Source organism: Musa acuminata, chromosome BXJ1-5, assembly GCF_036884655.1.
Source record: "Musa acuminata AAA Group cultivar baxijiao chromosome BXJ1-5, Cavendish_Baxijiao_AAA, whole genome shotgun sequence".
In the NCBI taxonomy this organism is placed as follows: Eukaryota; Viridiplantae; Streptophyta; class Magnoliopsida; order Zingiberales; family Musaceae; genus Musa; species Musa acuminata.
In genome coordinates, this window is record NC_088331.1 from 40,062,501 (window position 1) to 40,086,534 (window position 24,034).

Here is a 24,034-nt window from a genome sequence, read left to right on the forward strand (position 1 = left end):
TGAAGTTGTTCAATGTAAATTTGTTCTTCAAGTTCACCATGTAAGAAAGTTGTCTTGACATCAAGTTGCTTCAATTTCAAATCATACATGGCAACTAAAGCAAGCAAAACACGAATAGAGCTATGTTTAATAATAGGTGAAAATACGTCATAAAAATCAACACCATGTACCTGACTATGGCCCTTTGCAACCAATCGTGCTTTATATCTTGCATCTTCAACCCTTGGAATACCTTCCTTCCTTTTGAAGACCCATTTGTATCTAACAATTTTCTTACACAAAGGCGGCTTCACAAGATCCCAAGTTTTATTCTGATGGAGAGACTCAATTTCTTCATTCATCGCAATAAACCACTTAGCGGAATTACCACAAGAAACTGCATCTGAGTAGGTAGTAGGCTCACCAACTTCACTTGTTTCTTCTGCAACAAACAAAGCATATGCAACCAAATTTGCATATCTTTGTGGTGGTCGAATATCTCTTTGTGGTCTATCCTTGGTTATGGAATATTGCTCTTCCTCTGGATCATCTTCGTTAGTAGACTCGAGACCATCTACTGGCATTCTTTGAGTAGAAGAGTTCGATTGAAAAGAATCAGAACTACTAATCTCAAGCTCCACCTGCTTCTGCGCACTATCATTTGTACAACTAGTAGATTCCTCTTTGGAAGATAACATAGATAATTCATCAAAAGTAACATCTCTTTTGATTACAAATTTTGGGGATTTGGGATCAGAATACCATAATCTGTATCCTTTCACCCCAGAAGCATACCCAAGGAAAATGTACTTTTTAGCTCGAGGTTCTAATTTTTCTTCATTTACATGCATGTATGCTGGACACCCAAAAATTTTTAAATCAGAGTAATCAGTAGGAATACCTAACTAAACTTCCTCCGGAGTTTTAAAATTAAGTGCTGCAGAAGGAGCGCGGTTGACAACGTAACAGGTCATATTAATCGCCTCTACTTAAATGTCCTTTGTCAATCCTGCATTTGAGATCATATACCTTGCTCTCTCCAAGAGTGTTTTGTTTATACGTTCGGCCACGCCATTTTGCTGAGGCATCATCCTAACAGTGCGATGCCGAACAATTCCTTCATTTTTGCAGAATTCATCAAAGTCACCTTCACAAAATTTCATGCCATTATCTATTCAAAGCCGCTTAATCTATTTACATGTTTGCTTCTCAATCAAAGCCTTTTATTGTTTAAAGGTTAGAAAAACATCATGTTTATGCTTCAGAAAATAAACTCAAACTTTCCTAGAATAATCGTCAATGAAAGTCAACATATACCTAGCACCACCCTTAGACTGAACACGAGCTGGACCCCAAAGGTCTGAATGAATATAGTCAAGAGTACCTTTCGTTTTGTGAACTGCCGGAGGTTTGAAGCTGACTCTTTTCTGCTTTCCAAAAATCCAGTGTTCACAAAAATCCAGTGGCCCAGTACTATATCCGCAAAGTAGACCCCTTTTACTCAATATGCTCAAACATTTTTCGCTCATATGACCCAAACGCATATGTCATAATTTGGTGATGTCAGAATCAGACAATGATGATGACGAGACTGCAACCGAGCCTGTGATAGTAGTTCTCTACAAAATATATAAGCTACCAAACCTATAAGCTTTCATAACAACAATGGTACTTCTAGAAACTTTCATAACTCCACCTTCAGTTGTGTATTTACACAAAGAGCCTCTAGGGTGCCTAAAGAGATGTTATTCTTTTTTAAATCAGGAACATGTCTAACATTAGTGAGCGTCCTCACAATACCATCATGCATTTTAATTCGGATTGTGCCTCTACCAACAACATCACATGCGGCATTATTGTCCATCAAAACAATTCCACCATTACAAGATTCATATGTTGAAAACAAATCTCTATTGAGACACATGTAATAAGAATAACTCGAATCTAAAATCTATTCATTTTTAGACTTTGTCCTTTCATCAGAAGTAAAGAAAATATTTCCAACATTCTCATCAACTGCTACACTAGCTTCAGCGGACTTAGTAGTTTTCTCAACAATTTTTCCCTTTTGCTTTAATTTATTTTTCAATTTAAAGCAATCAGTCTTAATGTGCCTCATTTTATGACAATATTTGTATTCCAAATTTCTGTGTTTGGATTTAGATCTAGATTTAGATCTACTACTATCAAATTTTCTTTTATCCATTCTACCCCTAACAACCAAACCCTCGGCCTGATTCCCTCTACTTTCCCTAGTGATATCCCTGTCTATCTGCTCCTTAGATTTTAGTGCAGATTTAATTTCATGATACGAAATTGTTTCTTTTCCATAAATCATAGTATTACAGAAATGCTTAAAAGATTGGGGAAGAGAACACAAAAGTAACAGGGTCTTATCCTCATCATCAATTTTTGCATCTATATTCTCCAAATTCATAACCAAAGAATCAAATTTATCAAGATATGAGAGTATAGATGTACCTTCAGTCATCCGAAGCATATACAAACTTTGCTTCAAGTAGAGACGATTCTCCACTGTCCTCTTCATATACAAGGCTTTAAGCTTGTCCCACATGCTCTTAGTCATAGTCTCCGTAGCTACCTCCCGTAAAATCTCATCTGAGAGATTTAGAATAATGCTTAATCATGCCTTCTTATCCATACCCGCAAGATCTTGAGTTGCCACATGCCGAAGTTGATATTTCTATCGAATATCTCGACAACGATCTTTGTTATTGTCACTGTTGCCAAAAGATACCGAAACCATGCTATGATACCAGTTTGTTAGAGCTGGCCCCAAGAATTTACCATAGGGTAATTTGGCAACCCAATAAAGACGATAAAGCATAAACATAAAAAGAGATAAGAACATCAAATTTACGTGGTTCGATCAATTGACCTACATCCACGGATGAAGGAGGAGCGAAGCAAATTACTACTATAAAAAGAGAGACAATTACAAATGTCTTAGGAAGATGTTCCTAGGTCATAAAACACCCGAAAATATTAAACAAGAAAAACCCAAACTTTAAGCTCAAATTATTTAACTGAGTGTGGACTTAAACCAAAGCAAATACTTAGGTTTTTCTTGTGATACATCTGACTTCAAAGTCTAGACCCTTATTTATAGTTTAAACAGGAGACACCAAACTTGATTTTCCTGATGTGGGACTACGTGGGACTTGCCAAACTAACACTAATCTTCTCTGCTTGGAAGCCAAAATTGTGTTGTCAGCTCTCCTCACACTTGTATCAGCTTTGGCTTCCTATATTGGTCACTATCTCATTAATCATTTCATTCGATGCCTTAATAGTGATCGACGATTTGCTAATGAAGGGTACCATTTGGTTTTGGCCTTCATTCTATCGAAGCTTGTTGAGGGTCTCTATGACGAGCATTATATTTTCAGATTGCAATTGGTTGGGATCAAGTTTAAGGCTTCACTTATTGCTATGGTCTTCCAAAAGGGTCTTACACGCTAGTAACTCAAGTAAAAGTGCAGAAATAATCAATTACATGAGCGTCAATGCTGAGAGGATCGATTTCTTCATTTGGTCTATGTATGATCATGGCTGCTCCCTGTGCAAGTTATGTTGGCTTTGTTGATCTTATATCCTATCATGGCACTTGCTTCACTGATGGCCTTAGCAGTCTCCTGCATTGTAATATTTTTTTCTTTTAAGGAAAGAGTAGAATCTATTAAGTAAAATTAGCCAGAGCCTAAAAGAGAAAGGGCAAAGAGCCCGAATCAAAAGTCTGCTCCAACACATCTTCCAAAAGAATATTTTGATCTTTGGTTAAACATTAACTTTCCATATCACCTTCCAGCTAGGCCAGTTATGCTGTATGAGTTAAACAGTCTCTCTCAATAGGTGGTTAGCATAATACTATTTGCAGTAGTACAATCATCTAGAGTTGAGGCCCAGACTCATTTGTCTTCATACGAGTCCTCATTGCTGTCTACTGATTCACGGAAATAAGTCAGTCATAGTATCCATCATTTTACACCCTTTTTTTGTCTTCTGTTTTAGGTATTGCTTGTCTTGCAGTGCCATATGGGCTTTATCTGAATGCTCTACAGACATCTATCATATGGTTTTTGTGCAATCTTGAGAATGAAATTATATCTGTGGAGAGACTACTTCAGTATACAAGCAATCCATGTGAACCACCACTCATCCTAAATGAGAACAGACCTCATCATAGCTGGCCTTCAAGGGGGGAAATAAAACATTCTGAACTTGCAGGTTGTTCTACCCTTTCAATGAGTTCTTCACATATCTCTCTGTAAAATTATACATTTTGTTTCTATTTATTACTATATATTGCATCTGTTGATTGTTATTTTTTATTGTCTGTACATGTGATTTCATCAGCAATTTTAAGTTTAAATCCTCTTGGTTGTATATTTCTGTACTCTAGTTGTTATATAGGTGAACAAACATCCAAGGAAACAAATACTGTTCATGCCCAAGGTCAGAATTGAAATGCAAAGGTAATTGCAAGGACCAAATATCTCTTGTATCTAATGTTTCTCTACTGGTATCTTGAAAATTGCTGCCAAATCCTAATGATTCATTGTTCTTGAAGCACTGATCATTTTGGTGCAGGTTTGTTACAGCCTGCACATGCCTCTTGTGTTAAGGGGTCTCACTTGCAGATTTCCTGGAGGAAGAAGACCGGGATTGTCAGCAGGACAGGCAGTGGAAAACCCACCCTGATACAAACAATCTTTCGTATAATCGATCCTACTGTCGCTCACATATTCATAGATGGCACTGACATTTCAACCATTGGATTGCATGACCTGAGATCCAGATTGAGCATCATCCCACAGGATCCAATAATGTTCAAAGGGAACCCTGCGCAAGAATGTAGATCCACTCGAAGAGTACACAAATTAACAGATATGGAAGGTGCGTCAATAGAACAATTTCGTTTTGGTTCTCATTCCTAAATTATTCGTCTTCTCTTTTGCTGTTTTGGGATTGGATTGCTGTCGACTTGGAGAAGAGATTAGGAGGAAGCAATTGAAGCTCGACTCTGAAGGTAATAGATATAGCATGGATCTGTCCGTACGTTTGAATCATCAGTTGTGTTTGATGACCAGCTTGACTTGCAGTGACTGAGAATGGAGAGAACTGGAGTGTTGGTCAACGCCAGCTTGTCTGTTTAGGTAGGGTGGTCTTGAGAAAGACCAAGATACTGGTTTTTGATGAAGCAACTGCCTCAGTGGATACTGCTACCGACAGCATAATCCAGAGGACTCTGCGGCAGCAGTTCGTGGGATCAACCGTCGTAACAGTAGCTCATCGGATTACACTTCTGTGATCGACATCAATGTAACCTTGTTGCTTGATAATGGTTGGTGTGATGAAATTGATTAGTCTTTTTCTCTCTTGTTTTGCTTCCGCATCAATGACAGTATCTGATTTGAGCTTGTTCTTGAGCAGGCATCATTGTGGAACATGATAGTCCGACAGGATTGTTACAGAATGAATCATCCTTGTTTGCGAAAATTTTTTCGAAATACGTACAGATTTCTTTAGGCTAAAGAAGTGATAGAATAGCATGGATTAAGGTATTGTGCGAATCTATCTCTGTTCTACCTTACCGTGATGTAATTCCTGGAGAATAGCATGGATTCAGGTAGAGAATTCTAACGCGGATAGTTCAGTGACAACATGAATTCCTCCTCCAAACTGTGTCGCCTAGATGTATCCTGGATTGCTGTGTCAGCTAAATTGCCATCAAGAGATCGTTGGTGACGACAAGCACCATACGGATCGCAGAGTTGAGGCTCAGCTTCTTCACTCTGATGATGAGTCAACTGTACTTGTTCCTTCTTCTTGCGCCTTCTCAAGCCTTGCAGCCTGATCTCTACTTCTTTCATGGTAGGCCTCTCTGCTCCTTTCAACCTTAGGCACTCCTCTGCAAGCCCCACCATTTCCTCGAGCTCTTCCTCCATCGCCTCCTCCTTGATCCGAGCCTCCAATACATCCGACACACGATTTGATTTCAGTGCCCAGATGAAGTACATGGCCAAATTCCTGTCCCCGAATCTAGTGAGGGAGACCGGCATGAAACCTGTTAAGAGCTCCACAAGAATGACTCCGAGACTGTACACATCACTCTTCTCTGTTAGCTGGCCTGTGTGGTAGTACTCGGGGTCCAAGTAGCCATGGGTGCCCTGTATCCCTGTGACGACGTGCGTTTGATCCACTGGAACAGTCCTTGAAGCTCCAAAGTCCGATACCTTTGCGGTATAAGTGTCATCCAAGAGCACATTGGATGACTTAACATCTCTATGGAATACGGAAATGGAAGCAGCAGAGTGCAAATAAGCAAGCGCTCCTACGGTCTCCACGGCGATCCTTAGGCGGTCTTTCCATGACAGAGAGGAGGAACGATCTTCGACGTGGAGATGATCAGCGAGAGTTCCATTCGTGATGAACTCGTACACCAATAGCGGCACTTCCGTCTCTAAACAGCATCCGTAGAGCTTTACGATGTTCCTGTGGTTGATCTGAGAAAGAATCGCGACCTCATTTATGAACTGGTCGATCTCTCTCTGAATCACGATCTTGGACTTCTTAATGGCAACCACGCGCTGATCCGACAGAATTCCTTTGTAAACCGTGCCGTGGCCTCCATGCCCCAGGATTCGTGCGGGGTCGAAGCTGTTGGTGGCTTTCTCTAGTTCTTCCAGGGGAAAAATCTTGGTCCTCTCGGCATTAACATCGTCGGTCGCGATCAGTCTCCGCAATAGCAAGCCATGGTTTTGATGGAAGTATCGCTCCTTCAACTTCTTCAGTTTCATTTCCTTCAGCCTCCGGTTGAGGATGACTGCACATAGGAGCATCAGCAGGAGGCCGAAGCCAATGCTAACGCCAATGACGACACCTGAAAATTACAATGGAGATTAAGTCTGTGGTAAATCAATAAAGCGATCGAAGTAGTTTGTGTGGATCGATTAATTACCCATTATAATCGTTTGGCTTTTTGGGGGAACGCAGCTGAGTCTGGAATCGACATGTGATCCTGGTGGACAGCAAGTGTAGCCACCAACGTAGTTGACGCAAATCCCAGTGCAGGAGTACTTCTCTGGGTATGCGCACTCATCAATATCTAGCAAGACGTCACAGAATAAGCATCAGAAAACAAGAAATCTTTGCTAGGTTTGAGGGAGTCGCAGAGAATCTATATGTTGTCGATCGGATCCAGTCAGATTAAAGATCCACAGCTGGCTTATCCATGTGATCATTCATCTAATGGATTTCACATGAGAGAGAGAGAGAGAGAGGCTTAATAGTGCAGCAGGTGATGTTACCTAGGCAGCCGCCAGAGATGTAAGGATTGCCCTCGAAACCGGAGGAGCACTCACAGTAGTATCCAAGACCCTTCGTTTTGGTGTTGGAGCAAACACTGTTGGTGCTGAGGCACGCGTAAGTCGTGGTGTTCTTGGCGGCATCCTCGCAGGAAGATTGCTCGATGAACGCCCACTCCAGGACGGCGACTGCCATCGTGTAACCTGTGACGGTGTCTTTCGTGAAAAGGTCCTCCTTCCTGAACCTGTATACAGCTTGGGCGCTGGACACGAAGGCCTTGACGCTGGAGGCTACACCGGACTGCCGGTCATGGCGGGTGAGATTGATCGCGAACGACCTCACCGGCGAAAGGAAGGTGGCCTGGCAACAGCCGATGCCGCTGCAAGCCGCCCCCTCCATGGCCTCCATTTCCCTGTCGGAGCAGTCGGTGATGCAGCTGCCGATGATCTTGTTGGTGCCGAGGTCCAGCAGGTAGGCCGTGGCGCTACAGCCGACGACCGTCATCGTGACGGAGGTCGGTGACATGGCGTACGGTGCCCCTGGAGGGGATGTCCACGAGGTGAAGAGGGAGTCCTCGTTGGCGCTCATGGCGGCGATGCTGAATCTCACGCTGATGGTGTGGTTGTCCAGTGACACGCCGATCACCTGGGTTACGCCGTCGGCCAAGAGGAGCGTGGGGGGATCGGAGCTGTAGTTGCAGACGAAGCTGAAGCCTGGCCTGGAGCAGCTGTACTTTCCCGCTATGCCAAAAGGGTAGGGGATGACCATGGCCCCGCAGCTTTCTGTGCAATCGGCGAAGAGGGGAATGGTGGTATCGTGTTCGGTGGATGCCGATGCAGCTCCCGCCATCACCATCGAGATCAGCAGCAGCAAAATAAGTGATCCCCTCATCTCTCTCTCTCTCTCTCTCTCTCTTCCCTAAGAGCTTTTGATCCATGATGCAGTGAGCAGAGCTACTGATAAGCAATCAATTGGTCAACCACATCGATTTCACATCATAGAATTTTCAAACGCATTCCGCAGTGTCGGTCGAGCAACGACCCCTTCGCCCGCCGTTGACCATTCAACACAGCTTATATACGTCATGCCCTTCACAACACGACTCAAGGGAGGAACCGGAGACCACTTCTTTCACGCTTCTCAAGAGTAAGATTTGGGACTTCGGTTGGTCAAACACGTCCTTATAATTCCACTAAGAATTCACACTCGAAAAGACACCATTATGTATTAGAATTTGATTTTTCATTGGATTCTTATCTCAAATTCTTAACATGAGAAAGTAAAACAGGTACAATTAAGTGAGGTGCAATGTGCAATTCCAGGGAGATGTTGCAGACCAATTGCATGAGCGAAGAGACTGCAACTCCATTGTTCATTTGGCAGGCAGTGTAAGACTGCGACATGGTCAGCTCAAGCATTCCCCAGGCATCTCATGGAACCTGGGCCTATCCTTACAGTAGTCGTACACCAGGTGCCTCCTCTGCACCCACCTGAGCTGGCGCCGCTGATGCGGGCTGAGCCCGCTCATCGCCGGCGCGTCCCACCAGAACACCCCACCGCCGGCGCACCCGCCCGTCGCCTCCTCCGCCTCGCACGCGTCGATCTCGTAGCCCCGGAAGGCCGTCACGAACGGCGCGTGGCTCCAGTTGGTCTTCACTCGCCCGCCCTGCGTCGCCCAGTCGTCGGCGTTCCACACCGACGCGTACACTCCCATGGCCTGGTCCTTGGGGTACAAGACGCCAGCGGCCTCTTTGTTAGCGAACATACGTATCGGAACGCCGTCGACGAGAAACCTGGAAATGTCCGATGTGGACACGAGGATGATGAGTATCCTAGAAGGAACGATCCGGATCGGGTGCTCGAGTTCCTCACCTGATGTGGTAGCGGTTCCACAGGATGGAGTAGGTGTGGAAGTCGGCTGTCGGATCGAACCATAGAGAGTGGCGCTGCTCCCGGTTGCCGGTGCCGTTGACGTAGACGTTGGTCTGCACCAAGTACGGCTCGCCTGTGACATTGCCGAGGAACTCGAAGTCCAGCTCGTTGTGGTTTGGGCCATCGGATGACATCTGTCGGCATGCAACAAATCCTCATCGCAGTAACCAAGAAAACACATCATGGGTGGGCTTAGGAGAACTAAAGAACATACGTAGAAGGCAGTCACCGTGCCGGCCGAGTCGCCTTCGACGAGCTTTATCTGCATGCTGGTTTGGCCGAAGAGGTACTTCTTCTTGGACCCAAACCCACATCCTTGATCAACAGCAGCCAAGGTTGATGAGAACCTCAAGTCATGAGTGAAACTGAGGCAGAGCGAAAGCTAACCTGAGGTGTTGTCGAGAGTGAGCTTAAGTGGCTCTCCATCCATGGCCACTATGTGATCTGCCGCCCAGTAAGGCTGGAAGAGGTCACCGAAGTCGGCAGAGCTCACTGAGGTCAGCAGCGCCCCAAGACACAGGCAACAGAGAATAGTTCTGCTGACCTTCGACCACCCCATTTCTGTGGTCTTCCGGAAGAGGCAGTGAGGCACTTTATAGCTGGGGATGATGAAATGGCTCAGTTTAACTCTTCCCACTTAGATTGGTGGTGTGTAAACCTGTACTCCACCATTGCAGCTCACATATTGAAGTGGTGTCATGATGGATCTAATTGTAGCTTAAAGAATGATCTCTGGAAGTACTTCGATTTCTATGTATCCTCCGCTTTTGCAAGTAGCTTTGCATTTGAATTAAGCTTGTGATCACCTTTAAGCAGAAAGGCAATGGAGAAGAGGATTTCTAATGTTGGTCCCCCTTGCTCAAGAAGTAGGTGATGGGCGATATGTAGAATTTATTGATAAAAAAATGCAATGGATGTATCAATCAATCAGTCCCTAATTTGTTTGTTTGTGTGATAAACATGTATAAAGTTGATGTATCATGCACAGGTTGGTGCAGAAACACAAAGGTAAAGCGTGTGGCAGGCCAGCAAGGAAAGTCCATGAGTGGATGTGAGGAATTCTAGAGATAACAATTGAATGTTCTCTTAAAATAAGAAAAAGAAGTAAATTAGGACACAATGGTTTATGAGATCCATGAACTATTTGTGGAGTGAACCGGTAGCTTTTGCTGGAAGCATACGAAGAACAAACGAGTAAGAACACCCGTACCCATTGCCATAGGCTGTCTTTTGAATCTGCTTTTGTGGCCAAAGAAAATATTTCTTTTCCTCTTTGTGTATTAAAATAAGTTTTCATCAAAATATTAATTTATTATAAAATAAATAAATATTAATATAAAATAATATAAATAGTATAATAATAAAATTAATCATAAAGTGAGATCAAATTTTTTATATGAAAAACTCAAAAAAATCATAGTCCACTTTGAACCTTCACTATCACCAATAATAATAATAGGTTTATAATAAGTCTCCTCCAGAATAATAAGAAGATTATAATAATATCAAGAATATAGATCTTGGCTCAATAATAATATATCATCATCATCATCAGATTTTATTAAAAGAAAGATTTAATTTAGATCAAAATCAACTAAAATTTAGGTCAAAATCAACTAAGTTTAACTACCGAATAAAAACCTCAAAATCCTAGCTTTTTCTCTCCATTCTCGAGGGGTTCTCTTCTGTTCTTACTTTTCTTTCCATTTCTTTTCTTTTTAATAGATCATATTTGAGCTCAATGCCTAAATCGTTCGGTCCAAGCGCACCTATGGGCTGGATCTAATAATTCTCCCTCTCCAACTCATATGATTGGCTGTATTAAGCATGTTCTTTATTTACATACTTCAAGCATCTCCTTAGGTAAAGATTTTGTCAACATGTCTAATCCATTCTTATTAATATATATTTTTTCTAAGTGTAATTCTTTCATCTCAAGTATAACACGAATTAAATGATATCTTATGTCAATATGCTTGGATCTATAATGATATGTTGAATTCGTAGAGAGGTGAATGACACTCTGACTGTCATAATAAATAGTATATCCCTCCTTTTTCAAGCTTAAGTCTTGTAGAAAATTTTTCATCCATAAGGTTTCCTTGTAAGTTTCAATAATTGTTATATATTTTGCTTATATGGTTGATAGAGCAACAAACTTAGACTACTAAGAGATTGCTCCCTTTGTAAATATCATCAAGAACCCCAAAGTGGATTTCATAGAATCAATATCATTTGTCATGTTTATATTTATGTACCCCTCTAGCACATGTTTACTGATGCAGAGGGCATCTGTTTAAGCCGTGGCCTCGGGGCCGACGCGGCTTGGTTCGGGGGTCCGGATGTCGGGGATCTCGGGCGACGTCCCTCGAGGTCTCCCGACGGCTGAGCACGGTGGTTCGGGTCGGGAGGAAGCTCCACCGCAGCGCCGAGAAGAGGCGACACCGTCTCGCACCTGCACACAGGTCGGGCCGGGAGCTCGGCCCGACCCCTCCGACGATCGAGTTAGCGATGTGGAGAGGTTTTGGAGGAAGAGATGCCTCCAAGTGTGTTGTGCTTGTCTTTGTGTTCCCCCCAGTTCATTTAGAACTCTGAGGTATTTATAGATGAGTTTGATGTTACCTGATGTGGCTGCTTGCAGGGGCAGGACAGTACCTCTCGTGGCGTCTGACATTGCCATTGGGGTTGCGTGGAGAACCGAGCTACCGTAGGGTATGGGCACGCCTCGGTCGACGTGCTCCTTTGCCTTGGTCGAGTGCACGGAGTCAAATGCTGAGGTTGTTGGCTGAGAGCTGGTGACGTTGGCGCACATCAGGTCGGCATTAATGCTTGCTTCCTCGGGCAGTGCGTCCACCTGGCGTGGCTGACGTCGCGGCGCGTCACGTCGCCATTTTTGCCTTTATCATTTACCATTGCCAAAATATAAACATAGAAGCACCTCTTAGATATCTTAATATCTATTTTACTACTGTCCAATGTTCCTTACTAGGATTAGAGAACAATCGACTAACAACTCTAACTACATGAGCCAGTTGGATGAGTTAGGTACTCTAGACATTTCTTTTTTTTCTTTCTCACTTATAAGTCATTATTTGAAACTAAGCTTGAAATAACTTACAAGCGGAGAACAAATTACCTTGGTTTTATGCATGTTGAATTTTTCAAGAATCTTTTTAATGTAAGTCTTCTGAAATATCCAAATATTCTCATTCTTTCTATCAAGAAGAATCTTCATATCAATTATTTGTTTCGTTGATCTAAGTCTTTCGTGGCAAAAGACTTACTTAGCTCTATTTTAAGCTTCAATTTTATTAGCATCATGGTCAACAATCAGCATATCATCAATATATAGTTGGAGAATAATGAAATCATTATATGAAAATTTCTTTGTAAACATACAATGATCAGATGTGGTTCTATTATACCCTTAGCTCATCATAAGGAATCAAACTTCTTGTACCATTGTCTATGTGCTAGTTTGAGTCCGTATAAATTTTTTTAAAGCTTACACATTAGATTTTCCTTTTAGTTGACTTTGAAACCTCTTGATTACTCCATGTAAATTTTTACTTCTATGTCACCATGAAGAAATATAGTTTTCACATTAAGCTACTCAACTTCTAAGTTCAAGCGGGTAGCCAAACCAAGAATAACTTGGATAAAGGATATTTTTCCTACATGAGAAAATGTTTCTTCAAAGTTAATATATTTCTTCTAACTAAATCCTTTCACAACTAGTCGTACATTGTATCTTTGTTCTGAGCTATTATTTTTAATTTTTAATTTATAAAAATATTCATTCTTGAGAATTTTCTTCCCTTTATGCAACTTTACTAAGTCATAGATGTGGTTCTCAAGCAAGAATCTCATCTCTTCTTGCATGACTTTAACCTACTCATTCTTATGCTAATATAAAATAATTTTTGGTAAGTTTCTAGCTCTTCCCTATCAGTAAGTATAGCATACTCATTTGAAGGATATCTTATAGATGATTATCACTCTCTTGTGGATTTTCTCAATGGAATCTAACTAGTGGCGGAGGTACTAGCTCAAATTATTCAGTTGATTCAACATCAACTGTAGAAACATCATCACTTATATTCTCACCATAATCTTCTTATTTATCTCCCTTATAATCATTATGAACTATAGATGGAGGAACTAAACCCAAACACCAAGGGATATAAATAAAGGTTTTTGGCTTCTCAACATTATCACCATCATTAAACATTTAATCTTCAAAAAATATAACATATTTACTTCTAATAATCTTCTTATTCACTGGATCTCATAATATGTATCCAAACTCTTCATGCCTATACTCCAAGAAAATATATGCTTTTGCCTTATTATCAAGTTTTGGACTTCTTATCTTTGGGAATATAAACAAATAATTTACACCTAAAGACTCTTAAATAATCATAAGATTCATCTTTCCTTTTTTATACTCTGGAACATCACCTTTCAGATGAATTAATGGAAAAAGATTTATCAAGTCAACTATAGTTCTCATAGCCTCCCCCTAAAATGACTTAGGTAATTTGGCATGGAAAAATATACATCTAATTCTTTTTTCAATAATTTTGTTCATCCTTTTTGCCATACCATTTTGCTAAGAAGTTTTAGGAACTGTTTTCTTAAGCTTAATATTATAGAACCTATAATAATTATCAAAAAGACCCCTATACTCGTTACCATTATTTGCTCAAAAACACTTTAGCTTTCTTTTTTTTTTTATTAACACTAATATGAAACTCTTTGAAAATATTGAGTACCTTATCTTTAGATTTCAAAATAAATTATTAAACTTTTCTAGAATGGTCATCAATAAAAGTAACAAAATAAATAAAATCTTTAAGAGTTCTAGTTTACATCGTACGAACATAAATATAAACCAAATCAACAATATTTGATCTTCTAGATGATGGATGAGTATGAAATGTAACTCTATGTGTTTTTCCAACTGAGCATTGATCATAAGATTTAAGAGATGTACCTTGCAACTCCGATAAGATCTACTTTCTAATAAGAGTTTGAAGTATCTTCTTGTTGACATGATCAAGCCTCTTATGCCAAAGATCTAAACTTTCACATTTTTAAATTATATCAATATCCCCTTTGCATAGCTTAGCTTCCATGACATAGAAAGAGATTACTTTCTTTTCTCTCGTTATAACTAGAGAATCTTTAGTGAACTTCTATTTGTTTTCACCAAAAAAGTATATAAACCCTTTATCATCAAGTTTATCTACAGATATCAAATTAAGACGAATATCTAGAACTTGTCTAACATATTTGAGTATCAATTGGTTCCTAGTACTGGTCTCTAAGTAAACATCTTCAATACTAATAATCTTAGATATACCACTATTTTCTATTTTGATATTGCTAAAATCACTAGTAGTGTAAGATCTAAAAAAATCACAATGAGAAGTAATATGGAATAAAGCGCTAGAGCCAATTACCTAGTTACTATCCAGAGCTGCTAGATTAATACATCCATCATCACAAACAATAACGATATTACCTTTAGCAATAATTGTATTCGTCTCTTTCTCATTTTTCTTTCTTTCATTCTGTTCTCGCTTCCAAAACCTACACTTTTTCTTCATATGACCTAACCTATTATAGTGGAAGCACTTAATATCTCTTCTAAACTTAGATTTTCCTTTATAACCATATCGACTTCTATAATGACTTCTTCCATGTCTTTCTTATTTTTCAATAATAAGTGCACTAGAAAAAAAATTCTTCTTGTTCTTTCCTTCTAGCATCTTCATTTAGCAAACTGTCTTTGATCATATCTATTATTAGAGTCCCCTCTAGCATAGAGTTAAAAATTATCACCACATATATTTTTCAACTTTCTAGTAAATAGTTAAGAAGTAACAATCCTTGTATATCATCATCTATATTCATTTTTATAGCAACCAACTTGTTAGCAAGATTTTAAAATAAGCTTATGTGCTTAATAATATTACTATCATCTTTATATTTTAAATTAACAAGCCTTCTTAAGAGAGAAATTCTATTTCCTGCTATCTTTTTTACAAAGAGATTTTCTAACTTTTACAAAAAAAATATTAGCTTTGGTTTCATTAGAAATATTCTTATATAAATTTACATACATCCATCTTCTAAAATAAGTAATAACTTTTCTATATTGAATCTCCCATTCCTTATCTTTCATTATAGAAGATTTTTCTTTAACTTTGATGGGCTTATACAAATAACAAATCTTTCATTATATGGCTCAAGTGGAATAATTTGGACTCTTTCATTTCAATCACATAAGAAAAACTAGTATCAAATAACATAATGCTTTGATACCACTTTGTTGAGAAAAACTATTGAAATTAATTTTTTTCTCTTTTTTTATTAAAATAGGTTCCTCACCAAAATATTATTTTTTTATCAAAAGTAAATATTAACAAAAGCAACATAAATAGTAAAATAATGAATCAATCAAAAAGTGAGATACTGAATTTTTTATATAAAAAAACCCACTATGAAAAAAACTACGAGATCATACTCAACTTCAAACCTTCACTATCACCAATAATGATAATAAGTTTACAATAAATCTTCTTCATAATAACAAAAGAATCACAATAATATCAAGAATACAAATCTTGGCTCAATAATAATATATTATCATCACCATAGATGAATTTCATCAAAAGAAAAATATAGATATCATCAAGTGAATATATCATAAAAGTATCTCAGAGAGGATAAATCGTAAATCGACACCATTAGGATTGTAGAGCTTATTTATTAATTCTCCACATAAAAATTGAATCAAAACCAATAAAATTTAGTCATTTAATCATCTAACAAAAATTTCAAAACCTTAGTGTGTTTTTTCTTCTTTAGGTCTCTTTTTTTTTTCTTCTTTTTTTGAATAGATTAGATTTGGGCTCAAATTATTCGATCCAAGCCCAAATCGTCTGGTCCAAGTCCACCTGGGCTGGACCAACAGCTTCTTCATGATAGTAACTATCATGAGTTCTCGAAGAAAATAGTGATATTTAATTATGAATTTTCTTTTAGCTGTGTTCTTAATATTGTCTGCTGCATGTTCAACTTATCATATCCACAGTTTATAGGTAGGTTTTTTAGTCTACATTTTCTGCCATATTGTAACTTGTCCCAATTTCTTCAAGTTGACAATTTCAAATTCAACAAGGCATTCCTCTCTTGTTTTTGATGGATGCCATATAATTTATGTGAAGCCACTATAAAATAGATTACCTTAACATATTTGAAATTGATCAAAATATGGTATTGGGAAATTTCAGCATAGTTGCAACATGAGTAGATCAATCTTGTTGAGCTTGCATATATTTTCTGGGTTTCAGAAAATATCTAATGGCCTTCAGATTATATTTATGCCGTCTTTGTTGCTGTTAACTTTTGACAATTTGTTACAGCTCAAGGCCAAAAAGGCTTCTTGGACAATGGGCTCATCATTCCTCGTAAAAAAAAGGCAACTAAAACAGTTCCAGAGATTCAAATTGATGATGAAACTGATCTAATCGACGAAGATACGCTTTTCACCGAGGAAGACTTGAAGAAACCACAGTTGCCACAAGGTCGCATATACCTGACAATAATGGCACCGCCTTTTGCTACATAACAGTAGAAAAAGACTGATTATGATTCATTAATATAATGCAGATGGAGATTGTGAAGTTGGAAAGACGAGAAAAGCTTGCAAGAACTGCACATGTGGTCAGGCTGAGGAAGAAGCTGAAGTGCTGAAACTTGGTCTCACTGCAGAGCAGATAAATAACCCTCAATCAGCATGTGGCAACGTAAGTAACAAAGTTCACATTCTTAAAACATCTTGAATGTGCATAAAAACTCTTTTGGTTTTCGTTTTGATAGTTAATCCTTTTTCGCAGTGTGGTCTCGGTGATGCATTCCGCTGTAGCACATGCTCATATAGAGGTCTCCCGCCATTCAAACTCGGCGAAAAGGTAGACACCAAAGTTTCTTGAACTTGTTTAATACCAAATTCTTCCGCCCTCGCCGGACCACGCATTCAGAGATGGTGATATAAATTCCTTTTTCTGCCTTTTCGGTGAACTTCATGCTCATTGTTTACCTTTTTAATTTTCAGGTGTCTCTATCAGCAAACTTCCTTGCTGCTGATATTTAAGTGGCAAGTATTATGGTATATTGTTCGATAGTTTTTGAAGAACTCAAAACAAGTTTTAGGAAAATATGTTGTGACTAGTGGAGAGAGAGGCATGATGTCTCAATTACACAAACTTCCTAGTTGTTGGTCATACTGTCACCAAGTTGCTTGTTGATATGAAGACAAGATGTATTGCATTCAAAGAATGTTAGCAGAGTTCAGATGAAGCTCCTGTGTATTTTAACTACATCTCCAATTGACTGTCTCATTCATTCTCCATGAACAAACTGCATGCACATTGGTGGCCGCACTTGAGCCAGCGCAAGCACAGCTTGAGGAAGACTCCACATCCCATCCCCGCATATCAAGCCAGACGCCACTGCCAGACCAGATGCGTCGGCCGCCTCCTGATCGATCTTTGCCCACACATACAGTATCACGCTTCCTACGGACATGTCTACCGCGACGGACGATCCGATGTAGAACGGTATGGCCATTGCCATTGGAATCGGTATAAGCCTTGCCACCTTCTTGGGAGACAAGTCTTTCGCCAGGTTGATGGCGATGGCGAGCGCGAAGAAGGAGTAGCAGAGAGCGAGGCAGTGTTTCGGCAGCGAGGAGAAGCCATCGACTCCTAGTATCGCCATGTTCCGGTACATGAGAGCAAAAGGTGCAGGGTATTGACTGCCAGGGACGCCGATGTCGGTGAAGGCATTGTAGAAGAGCCAGAAGACGCAGGGAGCAATCACGCAGCCCATGGCGATGCCAATGACTTGGCTCACGAATATCGACCTCGGAGAAGACATTGTTAAGTAGCCGGTCCGGAAGTCCTGCATGAGATCCGATGCAGTGCAAACGGTGCACATCACGACGCCGCAGGACGCGAGGCCTGCGAGCACACCGCTATGAGAGGCGCCTGCCCAAGCTCCGAAAATGAAGATGGCGAGCTTCCCATAGGTGGAGGCCATGTTCCAGTCTGTAAGGCCGCAACCGTAGGCGTTGCAGAAGGCCAAGACAGGGGCGACCACGTAGGCCACCAAGATGTAGTGCCACTTGAGAGGGGGGAAGACGTGGGGAAGCGTGACAATGGAGAGCACGGCCAGGGCGGCGTAGCCCCCATACACAATCCACCCAGGGATTTCTTCCTTGAGGAAGACCTCAGCTCGCCTTTGGTCGTCGGGTGAAACGGGAGGGCTCTCTGCAGGGCGGTCGTCGTCGTCGACGATGGGAAGCACGCTCTCGGGGCTCCTCCACACGGCGGCAAAGAAGGAGGATGTCGTTCGACGCAGGACCTTGAGCAAGTTGTAGAGGCCATCTCCAAGGATCATGGCGACGGCTATGAAGACCTGCAGGAAGAGGAGAGGGTAGAAGAGGGACGATGACATCCAATCGACACCCCAAAGCATTCCTTCTCTTACCTTGTAACCTTGCAAGCTCTGAAGGCTGGTTGAAGGGATATCTGCAGGATACCAGTCTCCTCTTTGATTCCTTACGAGAGGCCACATGATTCCCCATGAAAGAATGGCTCCCAGGAGAAACGATGCATTCACGATGTGCGGGCAAATCATTCCAACTCCAACATACGTAGCAGAAAAGTCGAAGAAGAACCTGAGAGAACAAAACAGTCATGCATGTTTCTCGAAAGCTACGTCCAATCACCTCAAAACACTCCAAGAATGCTGTGCATGTTACGTGTTCTCATAAGCTTTGAGACCGAACGTAGGGAAAGCTTTGAACCCGCAAGCATCACCAGCCGTGTAAAACCACTGGAAGAAACCCCAGAGGAAGCTGCAGATGAGGGACTTGCCCAGTGTCCATACTTGTTTCCTGAAAGGCATTAAAGGCTCAGTGGAGATGCAGAAGAGAGTTGTCTGATTAGGTGTTGAGATCTTTACTTGGCCTGCTTTTCACCCTGAGGAGTATGGAAGCCATTGATAAGGTATGCAGCTGCAGTGCCACTTGGATAGATCAGCTTGTAGTCGATGATCAGTATCTACAACCAAGCATTCAAACTTGAAGAACTTGTAGAGAATTTAGGGTTTGATTTGATAGATGCTGACTCACCTTTCTGAGGGGAACAAGAGAGAACAGTCCAAGAAAACCAATGATGAACATATATCCTATCATCCATCCTAAGCTTGGGTCCTTTATGTTATCTGAATCATTTGCTTCTGCGGCTTGGCTGGCGATCTTTGAACTCATGCCAAAAAGGTAGTTTCCAAAGCCACCTGCTCACAAGAAGTATGTGGTCTTATCATGGACTGTAGGTCAAACCCATCCACCTGTAGATTGTCAACTGTGGTAGCCAAGCAAGAACATAATCTGCTTCATGCAAGAGAAATCCTATGCAAAGAAACACAATCCTTTAAACCTACAAGGAGAAAACAAAAGATAGTCCTTTTGCTGCAATTCCAGATGGATATGAAGAACATATGATTGGACTACATTAGCAGCTCAAAACATGATCTTATATATGCTCTTGGTAGTGTATATGAATCAAGTAAACAAAAACAAATGCCCAGAGTTAATCAAGTATTTATAAGACAATGAATTCAAATATCAAAAGATTTATAGGCAAAGAAAAAAAATATAAAAAAAATTAGGATTGAGTTTTTTTTGTAAATACCCTATATGCTTTAAGATTTTGATTGGAGAGGATGTGCTCCTATTATTTCTCTTCAACAAAGTTTAGAAATATCAAGAGAATTTTATTTCCTTCTTCCATATCATAAGTATATAAAAATTAAGGTTAACTCAAGGAAGAGTCTTATTCCTTGTTGCTTATACACAAATAACAAATGTTTTGGTTTTTTTTTCCTTAATATATATCAAAATTATTGTCTTCTTTCCTCGTAATAAATAATAATAATAAATAAATTTTCATATTCAACTTAGTTTATTAACCTCGCAAATTCCTTTAGGTAGAAGAAGGCGACCTCAAAAAGTGATGCAATCCAAGACGTCAACCCCACGCAATAAAACAAACACCAATAATATATTCTCCAAACAGCATCTCTTGCTCAAAGAACGAAAGAAAAAGGAGAATCCGGCGAGCTCACCGCTGAAGACGAGGCCGTAGGCGGCGATGACGCAGGTCTGGATGACGGCGTTCTCCTGGCGGGTGAAGGGGGTGCGGAGGAGGCCAACGTGCTCCAGCGCCTTGGTCCAGAGCTTGACCAGGAAGAAGCCGAGGAGGCCGGCGGCGGCGTTGAGGGAAGGGATGATGCCGGTGGTCAGGTTCAGCTTCATCACGATCACGCTGAACATCACCGATAGCGCGAAGCTCACCACCATCGCCCGCACCGTCAGCTGCTCCCGCCATGGCGGCGGCGGCTGCTGCCCCTCCTCCTTCTCCATCGTCAGCTCCTCCCTCCGCCGGTACCCCTCTGGAGAGGAAGGAGAAGAGTCTTGTTTTGTGTTTTGTGGAGGCACGTGAGACCCATTTATAGATTGAACGGGGAAACCCAAGCGAAGAATCAAAGCTAGTTTAATGGCAACAACTCCTTGGACTTGGACTTGGGAGGGCTGGCAGTAAGAAAGGGCGCACAGAAGTCAGCAGGATTAGTCGAAACTTTTGCCAGCTCGGAGTCACTACCTCGGCCGAGCCACCAACCAGGAATCTGCGACTATCCTGGGTCGACATCGGGTCTGCTGACGTCAGGAAGACAGCGGCAGTGTGCATCAGAAAGGTGTCGGGTGGCTGGATTGTTCTTGGGGATCGGCTTAATGTTATCTGGAGAAGGATTAGCCATATCAATTCTATTACTCAAAAGGGGGAAAAATTTTCCTCTTCTAGAGTAGGAGACATGAATGCATAGAATTAATTTAACTTGTTTGTGATCTGGTTTGAATCTTAGTTAATTTCTTTCATTTTTTGGGTGTTGAGATGCAGAGAATATGAAAGGGACAGTATCTAAATATTTTGAAGAAGTCAAAAATGGAGGCCGGAAATCACCTAAAATTGATTTCATAGTCTTTCTGATTGATAGTTATGGTAAGTCCTTTACGACTTTAATATATATACATCATTAATCTGAAATACTTAAGAGCATAAATTAATGATAGTGGACTCATTTAACTCTATATATAATCATACATTATTGTACTTTTGATGTGCAATTTTCACACGAAACAACAAGAATTGAAAGCGATATATGATGACATCCAAAGTCTGGCTACCAAATGTGATACTGTTATATATTAATTAACTTGGACATTAAGGAGTCATCAGTCATGGATCAGAAGCTACAGTTCACACTAGAAAGTGGAAAGCAAAGTGGTTGGAAGTAATATTAAATCATGCGAGTCTCATGTTTTGTTTTTTTTGGATAACATATCTCTAAGAAATATACGAGTCTTACAACTGCTGATCTTTGCAGCAGATCCCATTGAAATTGAAGGCTGAGATGCCTGAAATGATCAAGCTCATGACAACGACAAAAGAAATGAGAGTGAAGAAGACGAATCGGAGCTCTGATTTCAGAGTGCTTAGACATCACTTGCTCTGAAGAAACTAGGATAAGATCATCATGTTGGCAACTGAGAATTCTAAAATCCATCCGAATGATTTGAACTCACTTGGGGGATCTGAACACGATGAAGAACTCAAATGTAGTATTTGATGTGCACTTGTATAACACTGCAGCTTGGAGAGTTTTGGCCTCAGAGAAAAACCAAGAGGCCTCAGAGAAAAGGAGCAAGTCAACCATTTTGTTTGATTAACAAGCCTAATTTAGTCAAAGCCATAAATCAAGTTTGCTGGTTTGACCCATTTACCCAGCACAAAATTTCTAAAGGGTTGACTTGACCAAAACAGATATAGTTGGAAGAGAAGGGTGACTGTGGTGTTGCAATCTATCAGTAGCAGTGCATGCATGTCCTCTATCCTTTTCTGATATTTTCTTTGAATAGTTCCTCTTTTGGGGGTAAAATCCTCCAGTTTTTTTTGTTCTAATAAAAGGTTAGATTAGGTCTTATGGCTGAGTCCACACTCATCCTGAATTTTTCTCAGTATACTTCAAAAGTCTCAGGTGCTGAATTCTCCGGTGAGGAAGAGCTCCATGCAGCGGGCAATCAGCATCACCATGGTCCCGACGCATATAAATATAATATCCCAATATAATTCACGTCAAGCAATGACAATCACGAGTTCAACTGTGAAAAGGATGTCAAATGAGTGGCAACTTCCATTTGTCAAACTCTCTAAGCAGCAAAGAAGCAGCAATTGTATCTCTCTCTCTATCATTCAGTTTAGAGATGTGAATTAAATGAGGACTAATTACATATTATACTATATACTTGGATCCTATTAATATCGTGATTCATATACTTTAAAAAATTATATTGAGATTCAATAATTCTGAAGGTAAAATAAATAATCGAATTTGTCCTAACGTTTTCAACTACAAGCGGAGAGGAGAAAGGGGAAGAAGAGATGATCCAAGTCAAGATAGAGTACATGCCCATGACAAGACCTTTGAAGTATTAGACGCGGTAGTACAGCTGGGAATTGAATTGTTCTTGCATGAAACGTCATGTTGAGACGGACTGCTGCATCCTGGAAGCTGAGATTCTTGTGCTGGTTGGTGCAGTCAAGATGGACCTCGCCATTCACAGCAATGTCTTGTGCTTCAACCCATTCGATGATAACTTTGTTTGATCTCGCATTTACATCATGCACTTTAGTATATTAATACTATATCGGTTAGGGCTCACATCAGATATTATATCAATATTTCAAGTGTCTATATATATAGAGTATCAAAAAATATAAAAAAAAAGGAAAACAAAAAAATAAACTTACTGAGCTTATATCATCCTGTACCAAAATATATCGTCGTATAATGTTCGATTCACTTGATTCGTATATCGACAACCTTTCAAGCTCGATAAATAGTATCTGATGAGAGTGAATATATTACTATGGTTAAAATAGTTTTGAACAGATTTCACCTTAACTTACTAAATTAATGTAATCGATCTAATGAAGATATATGACACTATAGTTTAATCCGGACTCACCGATCAAAACCGGAAGGATCCTAATGATTTGATCACCTAATGTGATTCGATGAACAGTCCTTTAGAAAATACCAAAAGAATTAAAATTAGAGTAAAACATGAAGTAATTTAGAGTAAATAAGTAGAAAATACCAAGAGAATTAAAATTTCAGAGTAGGTAATTAGACAAATAAAATATGAAGTACTTTAGAACAGCTTTCTCTTCTCTCTTCTATTTTAGTTATTCCAAAGATATTGTATCTCATAATAAATAAGTGGAAATTTTCACAAATGAGGTATCCTATAACATCTAAGTCATTAATAAATTAATATCAGAGTAAAAAATAAGTAGATAATACCTGAATAATTAAAATTTTAAAGTAGATAGATCATTAGATAAATATTTAGCAAAGAATACTTAAAGAATAAAAAATTCAAAATAGATAGTTAGATAAATACAAATTGAGTCGAGGAAACCTAAACAATTAAAATTTTAAAGTAGATAATTAGATAAATAAAAATTAAATATAGAATACGTAAAGAATTATTTTACAAGAATTAAATATAGAAATAAAAAAATTTAATTTTCAAAGCAAATATTATATACATAAAAATAATTTGGGAATACCTAAACAGTTAAAATTTCAAAAT

At 39.8% G+C, this 24,034-nt stretch overlaps 4 protein-coding genes and 1 pseudogene across 6 annotated transcripts in view; 2 read left to right on the forward strand and 3 right to left on the reverse strand.

Moving 5' to 3' along the window:
• LOC135673963 (ABC transporter C family member 3-like) overlaps nucleotides 1-5,354 on the forward strand; it is a 7,367-nt gene extending 2,013 nt beyond the window's left edge. The window contains exons 3-6 of the mRNA XM_065183360.1: nucleotides 4,012-4,227; nucleotides 4,591-4,896; nucleotides 4,994-5,029; nucleotides 5,103-5,354. Coding sequence (XP_065039432.1) covers nucleotides 4,012-4,227; nucleotides 4,591-4,896; nucleotides 4,994-5,029; nucleotides 5,103-5,311 — 767 coding nt within the window. The 3' untranslated portion in view covers nucleotides 5,312-5,354. The remainder of the gene's footprint in view (nucleotides 1-4,011; nucleotides 4,228-4,590; nucleotides 4,897-4,993; nucleotides 5,030-5,102) is intronic.
• A 137-nt stretch (nucleotides 5,355-5,491) lies between these two features.
• Nucleotides 5,492-8,246, reverse strand: LOC103985957 (wall-associated receptor kinase 3). Its single transcript, XM_065183960.1, has 3 exons — nucleotides 7,311-8,246; nucleotides 6,962-7,108; nucleotides 5,492-6,883 (listed from the first exon to the last, which is right to left on the reverse strand). Exons 1-3 carry the CDS (start codon nucleotides 8,197-8,199, stop codon nucleotides 5,640-5,642), a joined length of 2,280 nt encoding a protein of 759 aa, XP_065040032.1. The 5' UTR covers nucleotides 8,200-8,246; the 3' UTR covers nucleotides 5,492-5,639.
• Nucleotides 8,247-8,653: 407 nt separating this feature from the next.
• On the reverse strand, nucleotides 8,654-10,029 carry LOC135674268 (xyloglucan endotransglucosylase protein 6-like). Its single transcript, XM_065183961.1, has 4 exons — nucleotides 9,628-10,029; nucleotides 9,455-9,555; nucleotides 9,181-9,374; nucleotides 8,654-9,101 (listed from the first exon to the last, which is right to left on the reverse strand). The coding sequence occupies exons 1-4, from the start codon at nucleotides 9,797-9,799 to the stop codon at nucleotides 8,714-8,716; spliced, it is 855 nt and encodes a 284-aa protein (XP_065040033.1). The 5' UTR covers nucleotides 9,800-10,029; the 3' UTR covers nucleotides 8,654-8,713.
• Nucleotides 10,030-11,582: 1,553 nt separating this feature from the next.
• Nucleotides 11,583-17,404, forward strand: LOC103985956 (anamorsin homolog; annotated as a pseudogene).
• A 196-nt stretch (nucleotides 17,405-17,600) lies between these two features.
• LOC135674269 (probable metal-nicotianamine transporter YSL12) lies at nucleotides 17,601-20,807 on the reverse strand. 3 transcript variants are annotated; one of them, XM_065183963.1, is made up of 6 exons: nucleotides 20,443-20,807; nucleotides 19,448-19,611; nucleotides 19,279-19,376; nucleotides 19,076-19,210; nucleotides 18,802-18,991; nucleotides 17,601-18,729 (listed from the first exon to the last, which is right to left on the reverse strand). In XM_065183963.1, the coding sequence occupies exons 1-6, from the start codon at nucleotides 20,738-20,740 to the stop codon at nucleotides 17,653-17,655; spliced, it is 1,962 nt and encodes a 653-aa protein (XP_065040035.1). In that variant the 5' UTR covers nucleotides 20,741-20,807; the 3' UTR covers nucleotides 17,601-17,652. The 3 variants fall into 3 exon arrangements, with proteins under 3 accessions (XP_065040035.1, XP_065040034.1, XP_065040036.1); XM_065183962.1 differs by having other exon boundaries at nucleotides 17,601-18,991; XM_065183964.1 differs by having other exon boundaries at nucleotides 17,601-18,991; nucleotides 19,279-19,330; nucleotides 20,443-20,580.
• Nucleotides 20,808-24,034: the final 3,227 nt, after the last annotated feature.